We start from the raw sequence: 19,203 nt of genomic DNA, 5'->3' as shown, positions 1-19,203 counted from the left end.
GTTTTTTTGCTCGTTTTCTCGTATTGCCTTTAAAGACAAACGGACTACCCTCACCGACCTCTGAGTCAGAGTCTAGACCATCAACTGGCAAAATGGAGAACGTGTTACTGCTTTTTGGTGTGGTCTGAGAAGATGAAGCGGTATTCTTCAAGAGTTCTGCTAGTGTTCTCTTGGAGCGAGCTTGCAGAGACCGCTTAAGTTTTTCTCCCTGCTGTTTGTACCTCGGGCAGTCAGTCAGGGTATGCAGGCTTTCCTTGCAGTACACGCATTTTTGAGGAGCAGCGCAAGGGCCCTCTTGATGTTGCTCGCCACACTGATCACAGCGTGGTTTGTTCGAGCAGTAGTCCGATGTATGACCAAGTTGTTTACATTTCGAGCAGTTCATTACCCGAGGTACAAACAGACGTACAGGTAGCCGAACCTTGCCAATAGCGACGTAGTGAGGTAAAGCTGAACCCGAAAAGGTCACACGAAACGAGTTTGACAAGGAATAAGTTTTTTTGGAGCCTACTACGGATACTGACTGCATTTGAAGGCAGTCCAATATCTTCACCTTCGGCAGAGCACGGTTTTTAAAGATTCCGAAGGAATCGGGACCCAAGAAATCGTCACTAGTCAAACTCGCTTCGGTGACCACTCCTTCAATTTCTACCTCACTACTGGGTATGTAGACTCGGTATTCCAATGAAAAGAGCTCGCACGCAACAATTTGGTTAGCCTGCTTCCGGTCATCAACGGTAACGCGCAGTTTTATTGGTGTTACCTTGAAAATATCGGTAACGGCCGAAAAATGTGTTGTTAGATCCTTAGAGATCCTCGGAATGTTCAAAGGTTTTTGTTTGGGCCGGAAAAAAACAACCCATGGGCCTTTCGAAGCTTCTGGGTAAGCCTTTAGGCGGGGGAGCGCAGAGGTTTTCGGGGGCAATGGTGTGGGGGGTGCAGGTGGGCGAGGAGGAGATGGTGGGGGAGAGGGTTGTGGGCGATACCTTTTCTTGGGATATGCTCCAGTATTTTTGCTGGAGAGCGAGTCAAATGGAACGTCAAGGGTTTCCATTTCCACAACTTCCTCGAGACTTTCGTGTGAGGTGGAATTAAGAGTTTCGTCGTCTGAGATGGAAAGCGACCATCCCCCGCCTTTATCATTTTCATCCATTGCGGTTAAATATCGCCGCAATGGTGTTTTTAATAAATATTTTTCAAATAATTACAATAATTTCAAATAGTATCAAAAATAAAAAAAAATAAATGCAAAAAAAAAATAATAAATAAATAAAAAAATACAAAAAAAAAATGATATAGTTTTACTCTACTAAAGAGTAACACAAAAGAAAGAAGAAAAAAAAACAAGAAAAAGAAAAAAAATATATATACCAAAAAAATTTTTTTTGGATCACCCTAACTATGCTCTACTTAAAAATAGTACGAGAAAAAAAAAATCAAGAAAAAAAAAAAATATGGATATATACTATTTACAAAATTTTGGATCACCCTAATTATGACCCAACCTAATCTAATATGTATTGGACCATGCGGGGAGATGCGATACTGGTGAAAACAAAGCGACACGTTATACCTATTGCACTGAGGCAGCAGATGACTGGTGCGATGCTATTGTTCGCCCCAACGGCTGTTGGGTCGATACCCTTGTAGCTGGTATGCCTCGGTCGCCTCGGTAGGCAATTTAACGTGCTTTCGTTGTTGCTTCAATGGGATGATGTGATGATGCGATGATGATGAGTTAAAGCTGGACCGTAATCAAAGCGCTCGGCGTATGACTAACGGCTTCCTCACTCGCGCACTAGTTGTCTTAACACTATGCCAACTAACTTTGGCGAGAAAAAACCCTCGCGTGGGGAAAAACTCAAAAACTCAAATACTAGTGTCGTACAACGAGACCGATGCGACTTGACCGGCTCAGCGTGCGAGACGGAATGAGATTGAATGGTTGTATTGGTTCATCTTCAATCGAATGATATGAAAATTTACAACACTGGTCGGGATCATAAAACACATAACATTATGTTTGCTTACTAACTCCACATAGGGTAGAGCGCTACTTCGTCGTAAATAATCGCCCATTTCCGTTCTATCGATCAGAAAAGATCAATAATATCAATGATTTCACCGTCCACAAATCAATCATAGGTTTGTTCCGATGCGTTAGTTCATTAGCTACAACATAAATCCTGTTAGAGCGCATTGTATGAATATTTACGCTCATTGTTCTCAAAACAAAAGAAGCGCTCCTAGCGAATCCTTTTGACGTAGAACTACGTCTTTGTCGACTATACTGGGATGCAAATCAAAAAATATGTGTGGTGAAGTAGTGTTAGGTTTTGAACGCTTGTAACTTTGTCATTTATAGATAAAATTAAAATCCAAATACGCCAATCGATAGGTTATTACATTACAAACCTGCTGAAATAAACATTTTCCAATTTTTCTGTAATTAATCTTTTGAAAAATGTACAAATGATAATTTTATCACTGTTTTCATGAAATAAGCATTTTTCCCAAACCCAGTGATCATAATCGAGTACCACTTGGTTGCACATCTTTCTGAAAAGATATTAAACAGCACTGCTGTCGCGCTTCTGCTCATTACCGCTTCAGACGGCGTGGCGCTTGGTCCTGCAGTAAGCAGGAGCAAGTCAGTGGTTAAAGGTGAATTGGGTCCCGTTCAACTAAGGGACGTTCATTAACAACGGGGGGAGGGGGCAAGAATCCCAACAAATTGTCTACGTAGTGAATGAACAGCCCCTTATACGAAACGCGGAAAAGTTATTTATGCAAAACACCCCCCCCCCCCTCACCTATAACGACAACCTGAAAAAAAAGCATGGACTTTAACGATCCCTTTTTTCCGGCAAATAATTGTTAAGCAAACTACAATGTGGTAAAAAAAGTTTAATTACGTTAATTTTGTTTACCCAACTACTGCCCAGAGAGCTTCGAATTTTAGAAAAAAAAATCGCTCACAATATTTTGATGTTATTCTGTGGGTGATTTATCACCAACTGACTGGAAAACCTGGTACCTCTGTATATGCAATTAGATAAACATCCGAAGTCCATCCTTTTTTACACTCTGCACAAAAGATACTTTCTGCCCCGCCCCATTCATAAAAAAAACCTGGAAATCCTGTCAGGGGCCTGTCAGAATATGTAAAGAAGGAGGGGCGTCGGATGTTAATCCAAATGCATATACCGTGCTTCATAGAGAAAGAAGCTCTATCTACTGTTTCCAATTGGGTTCTTTAAGGGTATTGAGGTAAAGGCATATTCGTAATCTACATTAAACATGGAAGCGAAATCCGAAATTTGATCAAAATTGGAATACATTAGCAAATATCTCCATTTTAGCAACTTCCTGTTGCGTTATCATTTAATGCAATCTTCACTTTCTTCTCTGCTTCAGAAACCTAACTTAAAACTAATGATGAAGCTACTGAAAAAAAAATAATGTATTTTTTGGCAATTGTTTTATCCCACAACATGCATGGCGTTTTTGTGTACTATACTGAGGTGCAATTCAACAAAAAAAATGTCTGACAAAATAGTGTCAGTTCCTATGGTAGTCGATGTCGATGTAAAATTTAGTGTGCATTGATCACAGCAAAATAACTCAACATTGATCAACCCAAGGTAGTTATGTAGGGGAAATTCTGTCAATTCTTAACCATTAAATTAAATGTAAATACATTATCTCATGCGTAATATGAACCGTGGTCTGATTATGCTAACATGAATTGTCGCGAGTTTTGAACCATAACCGAAACATTGAAATACTTTTAAAAAAAAAGTAGATAAAGTATAATAATCAAAAATTCAATTTTGCGTAGTTCTACGTCATACTGCGGTCGTGTCTAGGACACAACCCTTTAATTTTTTTTCTACGTTTATCCGTAGGACGAAAGAAATCTAATGGCGTTTCAATGTGTTTGGACGGAATTGAAACTCGTAGAACGAATTTAGAATCTAGAAGCAGTATTAGATTTTAAACAATATCTCAACAATTTGTGAATCTTTATCAAATCCAACGGTACGTATGGAAAGGTGAATGAATTTAGAAGTCATTTTTGACAGAAATATTCCATTTTTTGTTTAAACTCGTTCAGAAAAGAGAGGTTAAGTGCGGGTTGTGCTTAGTAAGGACGGAAATTAGATCGAAAACCCTAGTGCCAATTTGGAACTATTCTTATCTTCAGGGCCTATCATATAATTTGAATTGGTTTATCGCTAGGGACATCTACTTAGTAACTATTTTTAAATTATCTTTACTGCCTTCTGAAAGGTGAGAATCGAGAAAAAAAAACATAATTCATCATGTTTGCAAAATTGCAAGCATCAGAAGATTTGGCGCTATCTGCGTGGTTTGATTTTTTCTCCCGGACTAGAAATTTGTGGCATCGCGAGTGAAAATTTCAATTTCAGTTTATTTACGCGGTGATGAGAACGGCGCTGATCTATTGTTAGAGTTTTACGATGTGCATTGCTTTTGTGCACGGAGTGACTTGAAAAAGAAAAGCGAAGAAAAGTGATATTTGGTTGTTGTGGTTGGAGTCGCTGGAGGAGGAATTGTTTAGGGATGACTAGAGAAAAATATGCGTGGAAGCATCGGGAATGCGCTCACGGATGTAGTGATTTGGTGAGTACGTTCCAGTTGAAGATTTTTGAAAAGTGTATTTGTGGTGATGCAAATTATGGTTTAGATGACGCATGGCTTCAAAGATTTTGTGTATCCAAATAAAACATATTACATACTAAATACGCACAGGGCATCGTCTGCTGACCATTGCCGCGGGTATATCGTAGGAGCCCCAGGTACCCGGTTCAAGCTTTAGTTGGTGGCGGTGGTTCTTCTTGACCTTCCACCCCCTGAGTAGTTAGTGTGAATAAGGGCGTCTATGTGATGTTTTGCTGTACCTGTTGTGGACATCTAGTGCATCCTGTTCCCTTAACTTGTTGAGGACACCCTGTCTTGCCTCAAAAGTTACCCTTTTTGAAGTACTGGTCTACACAACATAAAGGGCACCATAACGGAGCATGAGATTTGATCAAATTATTCGCAGTTCTACTTTGTCCAACGCCCCCGGCTGGGTGAGGGATAGAGAATGAAACACACACACTCTTTACTGCCTTCTGAAAGGTCTCTTCCAACTTCTCCCGTTGCTTCGCCCAGGTTCGTAGAAACAATGAACGAATGCACTAAATCACTGATTCCAATTAGCTATCCGTTGAAATTGTTAGGATTTCTTTCCTGAATCAAGCATAGTTCTGCTCGTAAGAGTTGAAAGTTAATTGTTTATTCATCAAAACAAAACAGAAATCATAAAAATAAAACTAATAATCTTACCAACTTCATAACACCATTTCTTCGAGCAAAAAATGACACCGTACTGTTTGCACTCTTCCCTGGATGAATTCATATTTGATTCGTTTAAATAAATAAAAAAACATAAAATCCTTCGTAGCACCTTATAAAGCAAAAGCCGATTAAAACCGAATGAAATTTAAAAAAAAATCCTGCAAAATTAAATAAACTCATTTTAAACTCAAAAGATTAGTTGGTTACGGTAGCGTGACGGCTCTGGAAACTGTCCAAGATACTCCGAATGCTTAATCCCAAAACTGTACGACGGCACGTGTCCTAGGTTCACCTGGTGGGATTAACGTATGAGCGAGTGTGTGGCGTGCGTGTATGTGTGTATATTTTCATGGTGGATGACCACATGTGATGGCGGTATAAAAAAGGAAGAGAAAAGATAGATAAATTATAACATGACACGAAATGGGAATTTCCATGTATTCAATCCCAGTAAGTAGTTTTAATATCATCTGCCAATCGGGGGGTTTTGTGCGCTAGGTACTGCGAGTGGCGAATGGAAAAGGAAGTTGCTGGGACAGATCGGTAGATGTAGTAGCCCTGTTTGAGTCGGGATCGTTTGAGGAGGAATTAAGCGCAACATTCAGGAGAAAGCAACAGGTTAGTATTGATTGGACGACAGAAAACTGCAGCAGAATTGCATTTCGCGAACGTTCAATTACCTTCTCCGGATGGTGTGCCGCTGGGCCCGGTTTCATCGCTTCGTCCGTTGGCATTCGGAATCGGGTGGCCATCGAGAACATCGGAGCCTTCTTTACCAGCGGATCGATTTTGGCATCGTAATGACCGGGGCCAGGGAAAGTGATACACTGTGGAAGTTGCGATTTCGCCCGACCTGCGATTGTGTAGGCGGGTGCCGACCGGATCGGGCCTTCTTTGCTTGAACCAAGCACGTCTGGGATGTGATATTCATTCGGGGCTGGTGAGAGGAAAAAAAAGGAAGTGGTAACGATGATGAAATGGTACCTATTTCCGGCACAGCATACCAACGACAGTTATGGAACCATAAATCATTAATCCGTATGTGTTTGTTCGTAAATTCATTGAGAACTAGATAGTGGTCGTGCTATCACTATTGTTTGAAACTTACCTTCAAATAAGATTACAGCTCGGCGATGAACTAGGACATGCATTCTACTAATACCGACAACTACAAAATTCAAAAGCTACTCAAACTCTTACATCAAAAGTGCGTCAATTGACATTGAAATAAGTCTACCAGGTCAAATAATAAGCAACTTCAGAAGCTACATTTAGGAAGCTAACAAACAATTAACAAAACTAATACAAAGTTTACAAAACATGAGTTCACTGGAAACACAAAACGCGCAAATCAAGCTCGGAAATGTCCGGTGCAAACCATTCGCTGGTGCTGCACGTTCTGCAGCGATTTTACACCAGCGATGCAGTTCGGAACCAGGTTCTCGTTGGTCACAGCAGTGGTCCCCGAAGTGGTGCTGGTGGTGCCCGTCGATGAAGTCACGTGCTCTTCGCTGACGGTTTTCCGTTCACGGGTCATCTTGACACTTCCGCTGGTCGTGGAGGTGGTGGTAGTGATGCCACCCCCATTGCTTACCACCTGCTGGGTTTGCTGAGAGCGCTGCTGTTGCTGTTGCTGTTGTTTCTGTACACTACTTTTCTGGCTAGATTGCTGCAGTGCTACGGTGCCAGCCCCATTTTCCATGACTGCAGTTGTAGTGGTTGTGGCACTGGTAGCGGTGGTGGCTGAGGTGATTGAAGTGGATGTGCCGCCGTTGATGCCATTGCTCATGATGGCTACACACAGTTTCGATTTTGCGGTGGGGGGAATTTTTAAGATTTTTGTTTTCGTCCAACCATGTGTGTGGGTGTGTGTGTGTTTGATGGTGGGAGTAGCGAGCAAAATATAATATTTGATGTTGGTTCATACAAAAAACAAAGAAAATGTAAAAGGAAAACAAGACAAATTGGTGAGAACGGTTTCGAAAGTTTGTACATACATGCTCTAAGTGGCAGTTGGGTTACGGGCAAATCAAAAGAAAAAAGTTTACCTGGGCTAACAGTGAACTTTTCACAATTTACCTTCACGCCGAACGTGAACGCTGGGGCGACGTCGATTTTGCACTTTTCCGGCTGGTAGGCGGAGGGAGCTAAAAAAATTAAGCGTATTAGTGAAAAGAGATTTACGAAATATCCGATTGCTTAACGGGAAGCTTAGGGGAAACGCACATATATTGGCCATGCTCCTATTTTGGCCATGTTTTGAAAATATTTACACGTTCGAGATATCGCCCTCCCTCCCGCTAAGGGGCCTCCCTTAGCTCAGTCGGTAAAGGTGCAGCTACAAAGCAAGACCATACTGGAGGTGGCTGGGTTCGATTCCCGGTCTGGTCTAGGAATTTTTCGGGCTGGAAAATTTCTCGACTTCCCTGGGCATAGAAGTATGATTGGACTTGCCACACATTTATACTAATGCAAAAATGGTACAGGCTTCGAAAGCTCTCAATTAATAGCTGTAGAAGTGCATCTAGAACACTAAGTTGAGAGCACGCAATAAGTTAATATGCGATATGCAATAAGCTTGAAATGCAAAGAAGAAGAAGAAGAAGAAGAAGAAGATATCGCTCATAAAACGAACGAAGATTGTGATTTAATCGTTTTTCTGAGGTAAGGCCAAAATAGGAAACTATGGCTAAAACTGGTGCACTTACCATACCGCTCAAACAACTTTGTTCTTATTTCTATTTTTTTAATATTATTGGGAAAAGATATCGAAAAATTTAAAACTTTTTTATTTTTTTTCCTCAGATTCTTAAGGAAATTTGCGTATAACAACATTCTTTCAGTGACATAATAAAAAAGTTGTACTTAATTAACCGTAAAATCGACCTTTCGGTTTTTTTAGAGTCCATTTTTTGTTTATGCTGAGATAGAAAACATGTTTTTTACATAGATATAATTTGTTCGATAATCTAAGAAACAATTTTTCATAACATTTTCCAAAAAATTTAGGAAAATAAAAACGAGACAGAAATTATTTTTTGGGCTGTAAGCTTCCCGTTGAACTAAACGCAAGGAATATTAATTAATGTAGGACAACGTCGAAAATATTTGTATGAATCCCCGAATATTAGTTTTAGAACCCGAGTAAAAGAGAACATCAAACCAATAGCAAGTTTTACTATTCGAAATAAGAGCTAAAACATCAAAAATAATAACAATGATTACCAAATGAATTCAAATCTGAGTGATGATGATGATTTTGATGTTCGTTCGGCATTTGGTGTAATCGTATCTCTTGAAAATAATAAATAATGTAGAGTTCTTTGTGGATTTTTTGTTTGATAGCATAGTCTAAAACGTGTGCCCCCAAGCATACATTTTAATATTTGATAAATGATGGCTTCGGCAATACATATTAACCTGAAACATAATATGTCTTCGTGCATAAATCGAGCGCTCAACGACTTCGTTTATTACAATGACGATATATTTAATCTTTATTAAGGGATTATCTTTTAATATCAAGGAAGTTGACTTGCACATAAGCGCCACGTAGTGGGGAAACTTGTGCATTTAACCAAATAGCCTTACAACTTTGCCAAAGACAGTAACATAGGCCAGGATCATCATCTTACCACGTTCGCCCGTTACCCTCATGAAAATCGCCAGTGTTATTCCGAATCCAACAATAACTTATTTTTTTCAAATTCAGCTTTTGTAAAGCATGTTTCTGGCAGTCTTATTTGCTGTTTTGTTTTGATTCTGCGTTCCGTATCGCAATGTTATATATCGCAATTTTTAGTTTGAATGGCGCGCAGATTAGCGGAGTTTAAATTAAAAATAGTCCAGCTTAGAAACGGTCACATTACCGGGGGTCCACGGTTTTATGATCCTGAGTATGGAACAGTGACACATTCCTGAAATGGCGAATGGGCTAACGGTGTTCCTGCCCTTGTTCAGAGAAACTTTGGTAGACCTCCTGGTACGTTCAAAACCCGTCACCAACATTTGTGGGTATTAGGCTCATATGTAACACAAATGAATTGTAACTTTGGGAGGCTAATCAGGACCCGATTTGAAACCATTTAAGCACTGTGGAGCGAAAAAAACAAATTTTGCATCAGTCTCATAGGCATGATCCTTAAATTAGACGTATAGGGTTACGGTATGTAATGTGGGTCTAGTCCTTTCATTCGGCCTATCACGCAAATAAATAATTAATTAAGGAATATTACACAAAAAATAAGGAAAATATTGATCACTGATGATTGATAAATGTGTACCACACACAAATCAATTTATATCACAACATTTCAATACATTTTCAGCTCTCGTAAGTAATAAAACTGGTTGAGAATATCACTCTGTTCGGAGTTTTTAGCCGCCATGACTTCTAAGGTTAAGATGGGAAGGTTGCACTGACGATCATCAAATGGCCTGATTATGGCATTTATTGAATGGAATTACCTGATAATACACACTAGACGTAAAACTTACAGTTGCTGTTTGAATATTTTATGTTTATTTTAAATGTTTAACAACGTTTTCACAAGTAAAACATGGACCCAACTTTAGGGACACATTTCTTTTCTATGTTCCTAACTATGGCCCATGAAATTCATTTGACAGCATATAGCAATAAGAGTAACGTCAACAATGTGGTTTGCATTTGGATGATAAGGAACGAACAGGAAGGGAGATTTTTTCTGCCAAATCTGTATAATGAACATCACAATGTTTTGATTTAGATATTCTGCGGTCGAAAGACGATAAGCGAAATTTTTAATTTTTAATTTTTAACTTGAGTGATTTAATGTAGTTTTCGTAAAATTTTCTCTAAGAAATGTTTTGAGGAATGAAGAGTATTAAGTTAACAGTGATAGTGATAAAAAAAATACATAAGAAAACGTTACCAAGAGCGTTTTTTTTGAGAATCAAACAGGATAGGACGAAGTTGCATCCATAAATAGACCCAATTTGGGGACAATAGACCGATATTACATACATTTCCCTGGTGAGTTTTTGTCTTAAAAAAAGTAAGTTTTTCAACTTTTTGCGGTTCCTGATAGCAAACGACATGATAAGCATATCTAAGCATACCATTTAGCAGTAGAATATCGTTTGCAGGTAAATTAATTGATGAGTTATGATTAAAAACGTAATCTATGGCTGCATATTAGACCGAGGTTAGGGACGTATACCCTATTATTCATGTTTAGGACACTATTTTTTTTTTTAATTTTGATCCATAAACCTTGAAAAATTGCTCCACTGCATATCTTCTTAGATTTACTGTCCTGCCCGTGTATTTTAGGTAGAGGTGCGAAGTGACGGGCAAGCGTCTAGAATTTGCTTCCAAAAGAAGATTATGAAGAAGTTTCCTATGGAAGTTTCATTTAGAAACTTCTTTAAGAAGCTTATTCTAGACGCTCTCCCATCGTTCCGCTCTTCTGACAAAAAAAAACACGGGCAGTAAACAGTATATCTGAGTAGCTACACTCTTAAAAAAATTCATGTAAATTTAGGTGCTCTGAGACTGACATATACGAACGTCATTTTTGACATAAAATTGAGTCGTAATAGACGCAAAACTCAGCTCAATCAAACGTACTTTTCGTCGAGTACCGAACTTTTCAGTCTCGGAGCACATGACATGTTTGTTTACGTCTCATCCCTTATGTCAAAGATGGATTCCGTCACGTGTAAAATTAGGTATTTCTAAGTGTGTACGTAGCTATGTAGCAATTTTTCAAGGTTTATGGATCAAATTAAGAAAGGGTCCAAAACATGAAAAACATATGTATATCCCATAGACTATAATTGAAACACACTATAATAGGAACGTCTACCAATAACTGGAACACCTACCCTATCCATGATCCATTAAATTTACATTTATTTTTCACATTTTCTTACGAAGTTTATTATAGAAGCTAATTCTAGACGCTTGACCATCGCTCCGCACCTCTACCTAAAAAAAACACGGCAGGGCAGTAAATCTAAGTAGTAATGGAGCAATTTTTCATGGTTCTTCTTCTTCTTGTTCGCATTTCAAACTTATTGCTTAGCGCATATTAGCTTATTGCGTGATCTCAACTTAGTATTCTAAACGCACTTCCACAGTTATTAATTAAGAGCTTTTCGATGCCAATACCAATGCATGAATTTGTATATTGTGTGGCAAGCACAATGATACTCTATTGCCCAGGGAAGTCGAGAAAATTTCCAACCCGAAAGATTTCTTCGACCGGATCGGGATTCGCTCCCGCCGCCTCCGGCTTGGTAATACCGTGCCTTTCCTGACTAGGCTATAAGGCCCCATGGTGTATGGATCAAAATTAATAATATAGTGTCCAAAACGTGAATAATATACGACTAATTTATGGATCATAGCTGTTCGGAATATCGGGATAACCCTGTACCGCCAAGCCCAGCGACAACCCTGTGGAAGATTCAGAGAACTACGGTAACGGTCGCAGTCAGAAATGACAGACGTCAGGTTTGGTTCAACGGAACTGTGAGTTTAGATAGGTCGGAGTAAGAACGAGAAAAAAGAGGAAAATAAGGTACAATTCCAAAACATCTAGCACACGTTTTACAGCTCAATCAAGTTAATTGCCTAAATTTGTTACTTTACCTATCGTTTAATTAAATTTTAGTGATTTGTAGTGAGCTAGCTGCTGAAGTACGTTAGTTGGAGGTGGAATTCGTGAAAATATTGAATTTAATAGCCCTATATTTGCTTAATCTAGATACTACAATTTGATCCTAAAATCTAGTAACCTATAATTTGTTCCTAAACGTTATATGCCTGATTTACCCTAAGTAACTAGTAAGTAGCTCATTCTACATCGTTGGCGTGCCTAAATAAAATAACAATTGAATCCCTAAGTCCTAAATCTAGGAATTTCTTTGTTGAAAGAGTGACGGAAGATAACTCTCGGTTTGAAAAATCTCCCGCTCAGCCTCCTATCGCTTTTCATGGAGGAATTTCTCTTCCTCCAGCGCAATCTCCTTTGCGCTTTTCTCCTGCTGAAACTGGTCTAGGGATTCCTCCAGGCTAACCTCATAGGTACTTCCTTTTCCAGATTCGGATCCGGCATCACTCCTCGCACTATTCTTTCTGCTAGGTGTTTTCTTTAGGACAGACTTTTTGGTTCCTTTCGGCACCTTCAGCATATTTGTGCACTTCGAGCACATCTACGGAACCTCCTTTACAGCTGTTGTCTTACCAGCACAACTATAATGGGTCCAGAAATCGCAGATATCACACTGGACCATATCATCTACATGGTCATGACCTTCACAAAGCGTACAGTATCGTTCGCTGTTCTGTACTTCACTCAACGGTGGTGTTTATCCCTCTGACATTTTGAGGTTATATTCGATGTTGTTCTTCTGTCACATTAATGGTCCTTCGCTCATTTTCAACTTGTATTCAATTTTCATACTACCGTACTCTAACGGAACTATCCACCTACTCTCTTCTAAAAGATCATTCTCTAGCTAATAAATTATCGCACTAAAGCTTCATGTTAGCATTTCCAACCAACTCTGAAAATCGCTAACTTCGCGTATGAAGTAACATAAAAACACTTTGAAAGAAATAATTGTTCACTTTTAGATAAACACATTCGGTGGGAGGCTATGAGATATGATTTTCTGAAAGCTAAAATAAATTTGCGAATATTGTGGAAAGCCTCCAAAACTTCTGACTCAGCATCTGATCAGCATCTAAATTACTCCAGTTACTGTGACACTGTCAATATCCTAATTTTCACCTACAAATTAACGAAGAACGGGTGGAAGATTCCCACGACTATCAGAAAGACCATAACGTGAAATGTTTGAAGGCTAGCATAATGCGTCATGACATCATTCAATTAGTTCTCAAAATTGAAACCATTACCAGGATAACACAGACAAACAGACATAACACATTGAATATTTCTCACTGTAAAACATCGTCGCTAAAACATTACCGCCATCTGTTGAGTATACTGTGATGGGCACTACGCTGAACAGATGGCGGTAGTGTGTAAACGTCAAACGCAAGGGAATTGACTATGCGCGCCACAGGTGGCGGTACTACCAACTACGATACTTTTAAATTGTCCGTTAAATGCTTGTCCGATGAAAAATTTGCGAGTGTTATGTCTGTTTGTCTGTGAGGATAACATTCCGTCACTTTAAATGTAAGGCATATAAATAAGGATTGAATTTCTGGCAAAGAATGGGTACTTTAAAAATATTCGCAAAAAAATGCCAGACGACATTGGATAAACAAAAAAAATTAAATGTGTATAGCAACGAGGGTTTCAAACTAACGCTAAGTATTTTCAAGTATTTTCATGTATCTTAGATATCAGTAAGGACTTTCTGTGTACAACGCGAGAAATACTATGTTTAGAGTGGGATGCCCCTAGTTTTGCGCAATTTTTTCAAACATAGTTTGATTAAGGAGGTTCTTATCTTGGAAGCTAGACGTCAAATACAACAGGGAAAGGTTTCGCAGCTGAGTGATTAACAAAAGAGAAAAGGAGATTCAACCTATGCAGATAGGACCTATTGAAAGGTTTATCTATAAATCTGTGTAGTCATTTGAAGTACACAAGACTACATTGGTCATGTTTTACACGGTAAGAAAAAAGTACCCAACGGCCAGTTCACTTTTACCTACTTTTGACTAGTTTGTCTCATTTTCTCCTTCTAATGTTGTCAAAAAAGAAGGAGCAAAATCACCCAACAGGGGTAGTAAAGTGTAGGAACCCAACGTTGGGTATAACCATATTTACCTACTGTTGGGTACAACTAACTTACTTTTGGTTAAAAAGCTAGTGGAAAATTCCATACGAACTGCACACAAGTTAATGAAAATTACTTTGACCCGATTTACCTTCTTTTGGGTTCCTGCACTATAGTGCCGAGATGAGTGAAAAGAAGTTAATTTTGGGTACTTTTTTCTAACCGTGTAGGAAATCCGGAAGGAACTGAAAACAAGGCAAATAAAAACAAAACTCGATCTCAAAAACGGGATTGTCCTGTGAGCAAGGAATCAAAAATATCTTCAAATGGCAAAATGACGACCAACGAACCGAATGAAATCGCTATGTCAGAAGTGGAAAACAATAATGATATGATCTTCTTCTTTTTTTTCATGACAAGCAGCCCGTGCGACACAGCTTACTCGGGGCGGTAGAAGGAAACAAGTAAATTGTTGACAAGCTGCTTCACAAAATAAACCGGAAGATGATATACGTATGTTAATGGGAATTTTGTTGTTGTCTTTTCTCGATTCAGATCAAGCTATGTCCTCATCTGTGTATATTGCAACAAAGCAGGCAAGCAATATATCATTATCCTTCTACCACTCCGATCGAGCTATGTCACAGAGCGAGTTTGTCATGGTAGTCGTAGCGACCGTTTTGTCTGTATCATTGCTTTATGTGTTTGGATTTGTTGAGACAAACAAAAACAAAAACATAAAAGGCTTAATTTATTTTTCTGGATAATATCAAAAACTTGGGTAACAAATGTTGTATATACCTGCCCTAAATCTCCAAAGACTGTATTCACGGATAAAAATGGATTTTAAGATTTGGGAAACCCCCGAGGGGGGCGACACATCTAAATCTCAATTTTAGATGATCAAAAAATCTCACACTAGCGAATCATTCTTCGAAAAATCTTCTTGCATTTCTAACATCTTCTTGCATCGCGCATCATCTTTTTGCTGGAAATCTTCAGAATCGTCATCAATCGTCTTTCTATCTACTCAGCGTGTGAGCAGCTAGCCACAGCAAAACACAATCTTTCCTGCAGCGTAGATAGAGTCGTCCCCCTCGGAAACCCCCCACACTTCTTTAATTCTCGTTAGAAGCCTTACTCTAGGAGATAAATGGATTCTGAAAAACCCAAACACCACTAAAATTTCGATAAAGGTTTTTTTTCCGAAAATAAATGGATTTTAAAATTTGAAAAGCCCAAACACCTCTAAAATCTTTTTAAAGGCTTTATTTTCGGAGATAATCAACTTTTAAGATTTGGAAAACCCAAACACCCCTACCATCTCGAAAAGGCCTTATTCACGGAGATAAATGGATAATAATAATATTTGGAAAACCCAAACAACTCTAAAATATCGATAAAGGCACTATTCGCGGAGATAAATGGATTTTATGATTTGGAAAACCCCAACGGACGTGTAGTTTCTTAATTAATTGCCTATTCGCGGATCATTACTGTCCTTAATCTTTTAATCACCTTTTTGCTACAGTAAAACGACTTTTCGTTCGTTTTGAAGATATGTATTAATTATGAAAACATTTGAAATTCTGTAAAGAAGTGTTTCTGACCTTCTTTTCAAACCCCAACAAGATTTTCGTTTCCGGATTTTTTCGTGTTCAACCTTTAGTAGCAACAGGTGTCTTCTGGCTAGCGTATCTTCATCGTACTTACACACGTGGGTCCAGTCTGGATTACAACGCTGGAAATATAATGCAATGCGAAGGGAACTTCCTACTGTTGGTGAAGTGATCATCAACCAATAAGGTACAGAGAGAGGTGAAGCTGATCGTGAAATATTTTTTTTTTTTATATCTTTATTAAGGAGACTTTCAGCCCTGGGCTTCGTGAAATATGGTTGTATTAGTAAAACAAAAAATCAACGTAAACGCAATTAGTGACGTCACTAATTGCTTGTCTCTTACATGGGTTTCACTCACACAACTTAACCGATTGATTCACCTCGGTAATCCAGCTCATTGATCATCAACTGCTTTTGTTTAAGAGGGGTATACACTCAGATAAAAAAAAGAAATAAATTAAAATCGACGAACATTTATATAAACATTGTAAATGAGGTTATTTTAAGAAAATTCGTCCAAAACTAAAATTTTATATCTCCCAACTGGACAAAGTTATAGGGTGAAAATGGAGTACGAACGGTAGTATCAATTTAAAACCGGTTGTTTTACCATAACTTTTTTGTTTGAATTTTCCAATTTTGTCAATGTCGTACAAAGTTGTAAGTGCTTTAAAACCGACATTTAGGCTCAAGAAAACAAATTGCTATCTCTTTGTTTTAAGGATTTACATCCGTTTTTATAATTTTATAATGCTATCTTCAAGGAGATGTATCTAGCAGGTTAGCAGGAATTAGCAGCTAAACTCATCGTTATTTTGTTCAAAATCTTATACCCTACTGTTGCATATACTATTCATAGAGGATCCTCCGAAATTACATTGAGTTTAGCTGCTAATACCTGCTAACCTGCAAGATACACCTCCTTGAAGATTATAAATACGGATGTAAATTCTTTAAACGAAGAGATAGCATTTTGTTTTCTTGAGCAAAAATGTGCATTTTTAGAGCACTTGCAACTTTGAAGAACATTGATAACATTTAAAATTCAAACAAAAACGTTATGGTAAAAAACGGGCTTCAAGGGATAAAACCATTTGTACTCCATTGTCACCATATCACTTCGCCCAGATAAGAGATAGAAAATTGCAGTCAAATTTTCTTAAAATAGTTATTTTAATTTACAATGTTTTCATAGATGCTCATCAATTTTAACAAGACATAAAAAGTTATTTTTCTATCTGAGTGTATATCTCCCTTAATCAAAATATTTCACCACTCAAATAAAGTATTCAAAATATTAAGAAACATTTTTTGGTTTCGTCCCACTGTGTGCCGTCTGCAGTAGAAACGCTCAGAGAAAAAGATGAGCGGAGATGCTGTTTTGAGCCAAATGAACTGTCAAAATCTGAACCAATCGAACATTCCCATTAGCATTTTCCCGAGGATTTTTATTCTTACTAGATCATATTTCAGAGTATTTTTATTTTGTCTTGTTTTACGAGACAACTAGACCATACTTGAGAGTATTGTAATCAAATAGAAACTCAAACACCTTTATTTTTCGTGTGTTTCTCAAATTCAACTGGGTTTTGGATTCAAAAATGATATTCTAACTCTATTGATTAATTGATGGCACCTAGAAATGAGCAAAATATTTCGATTCACTCAATTACTATTTTACACGTACATCGAATCGAAAAGAAAAGTCATGTGAAATGCTATCTTCTGGCAAGGATTGCAAGATAACTGACATACAAAATCCTGCTGCCGAATTGGGTTCTTTAATTTTGAAAAACATGTCGGTCATTATAAGCAGCTGAAACAACGATATATTGTCGAACCCATAGACTTTCATTTCGATTTTTAAAACAAGATTTAAAGCAAAACAATAACTTCACTGTTTGACACTAAACTAACCAATTGACAGCTCACTCTCATACAAAGTCCTACCGAGGGGCACTAAAATGGTGTTTTTTTGCTAATGTAATCGCACTTATTTCAAATAGTTGAAGTGTACCAAAATCTACGAACTTTTGGATTTCGGTTCCATTTTTAATGCAGATTACGAATACGAATTTACCTAAATACCCTTACAGAACCCAATTTTATTTTGTTTTCTTCACCAACCTCTCCCTTTTGAGGATTTATAGTCAGCAGGACTGTAATACAAGTACAGACAGAGCTATGCAGCATGTAGAGCAAGTCTGCTGGCAGACTCTGGTTGATCACGTTGCACTATTCCTGGAAGCGGTATTTTTAACAGTTTGATGCCTTTAAATGGTGCCTTCTAAGTAGAATGGGTCTCGTTTCCAGTGTATTCCAAAATAACACTATAGCACTAGTCGAGTTTTGTCCCTTTAAATTTGCTTCCACGAGTTTTTCCACCTTCCTCCTCCCCGTGTTGCTTTTACCCATAAACTGAGCAAATCGCATGACCTGAGATTGAGGACCTTAATGTAGAGACGAGACGATTAGCGAACTAGCAACGCCGGCTAGCTGAGCTAAAGAGTCCTAAGCTAAACTCCCATTTGTTTTTATCAGCAGTTAGTTATAACTCTTAACAATTACTACTGAACAATGAAGAAATCTGCACATTGTAAACGAAATACGCGATCAGTCAGAACTAAACGATTAACTCTCATGCCCACCAACGTCTAAGACCTTGTACAAACATGCAAAGTACACCGTTGTACCAAACGGTGGAATCTAACGATTTTAAATAGGCTCATTTCTTGACTAGTCTATTGGTCCCAAGCAAATCGATTAACGTATCCCATTCTAGTCAAAATTCTAGTCCTACACTATGTTTGTTTTGATTAGCTATGGAAGTTTGACAGATAAATTGAGGGGTTAGTGAATTTTCCCATGTTTCGAGGGGTGAATCGATTAGCTTGGGACCGAAGATAGTACCAGAGCTGAGTCAAAAAGTTGAGTTTCTTTGGGACCTACTAGTCTTAGAGTTATCTCTATGGTACAACGGTACTGCTTTGTATGTCTGTCGATGGTATAATACTGTAAAATGGTAAAACTATCATAGCGCTGTCATTAAATGAACAAATTTTTTATCCATCCATCTAAAAAAAATCGTTAACTCCTCATGTTGTGATGAATTTTAAAGGATTTAAAACAAATCATGAAAATATTTTAAATTGAAATGGGGTAGTTTTTGCCGTTGGGGGTTTGAGAGTTAAAGAAACGGGAATTAATTGTAACTCCCCTTTCATCCAACAATACATTTTTTTCAATGCATGTGAATATGAACCACCCAATTACCTGGGGTATCCTTCAGCTTTTCACCTTTGTGCTTAATACCAAACGAGTAGGCAGGAGAATGATCCAGTTTTGATTTGTCTAGGTTGTACGTTCCAGGAGCTACAACAGAGAAACCATATTTTAGTCAACACATACACACTTTCATCTCAAACCAAAGAACTCGTAATCAAAAGCGAACGGCATAGGAAAACTGTCAC

General features: G+C 38.2%; 2 protein-coding genes across 4 annotated transcripts in view; both read right to left on the bottom strand.

Moving 5' to 3' along the window:
* Positions 1-5,283: 5,283 nt before the first annotated feature.
* Positions 5,284-6,638, bottom strand: LOC135707660 (ciliary microtubule associated protein 1A-like). Its single transcript, XM_065229512.1, has 3 exons — positions 6,476-6,638; positions 6,048-6,304; positions 5,284-5,659 (listed from the first exon to the last, which is right to left on the bottom strand). The coding sequence occupies exons 1-3, from the start codon at positions 6,516-6,518 to the stop codon at positions 5,555-5,557; spliced, it is 405 nt and encodes a 134-aa protein (XP_065085584.1). The 5' UTR covers positions 6,519-6,638; the 3' UTR covers positions 5,284-5,554.
* Positions 6,639-6,647: 9 nt separating this feature from the next.
* The window catches only part of LOC135707657 (uncharacterized), a 72,299-nt gene continuing 59,743 nt past the window's right edge, over positions 6,648-19,203 (bottom strand). For all 3 annotated transcript variants that reach the window (XM_065229502.1, XM_065229503.1, XM_065229504.1), the window contains 3 exons: positions 19,007-19,105; positions 7,416-7,514; positions 6,648-7,161 (listed from right to left, as the gene is read on the bottom strand). In XM_065229502.1, the coding sequence (XP_065085574.1) occupies positions 6,719-7,161; positions 7,416-7,514; positions 19,007-19,105 (641 nt within the window). In that variant the 3' untranslated portion in view covers positions 6,648-6,718. The remainder of the gene's footprint in view (positions 7,162-7,415; positions 7,515-19,006; positions 19,106-19,203) is intronic.

Source organism: Ochlerotatus camptorhynchus, unplaced genomic scaffold, assembly GCF_037179485.1.
Source record: "Ochlerotatus camptorhynchus isolate MF236.1 unplaced genomic scaffold, CSIRO-AGI_Acam_v1.1 ptg000315l, whole genome shotgun sequence".
Lineage (NCBI taxonomy): Eukaryota > Metazoa > Arthropoda > Insecta > Diptera > Culicidae > Ochlerotatus > Ochlerotatus camptorhynchus.
The sequence above is the reverse complement of the archived record's forward strand: the minus strand, read 5'-3'. Positions and strand labels throughout refer to the sequence as shown.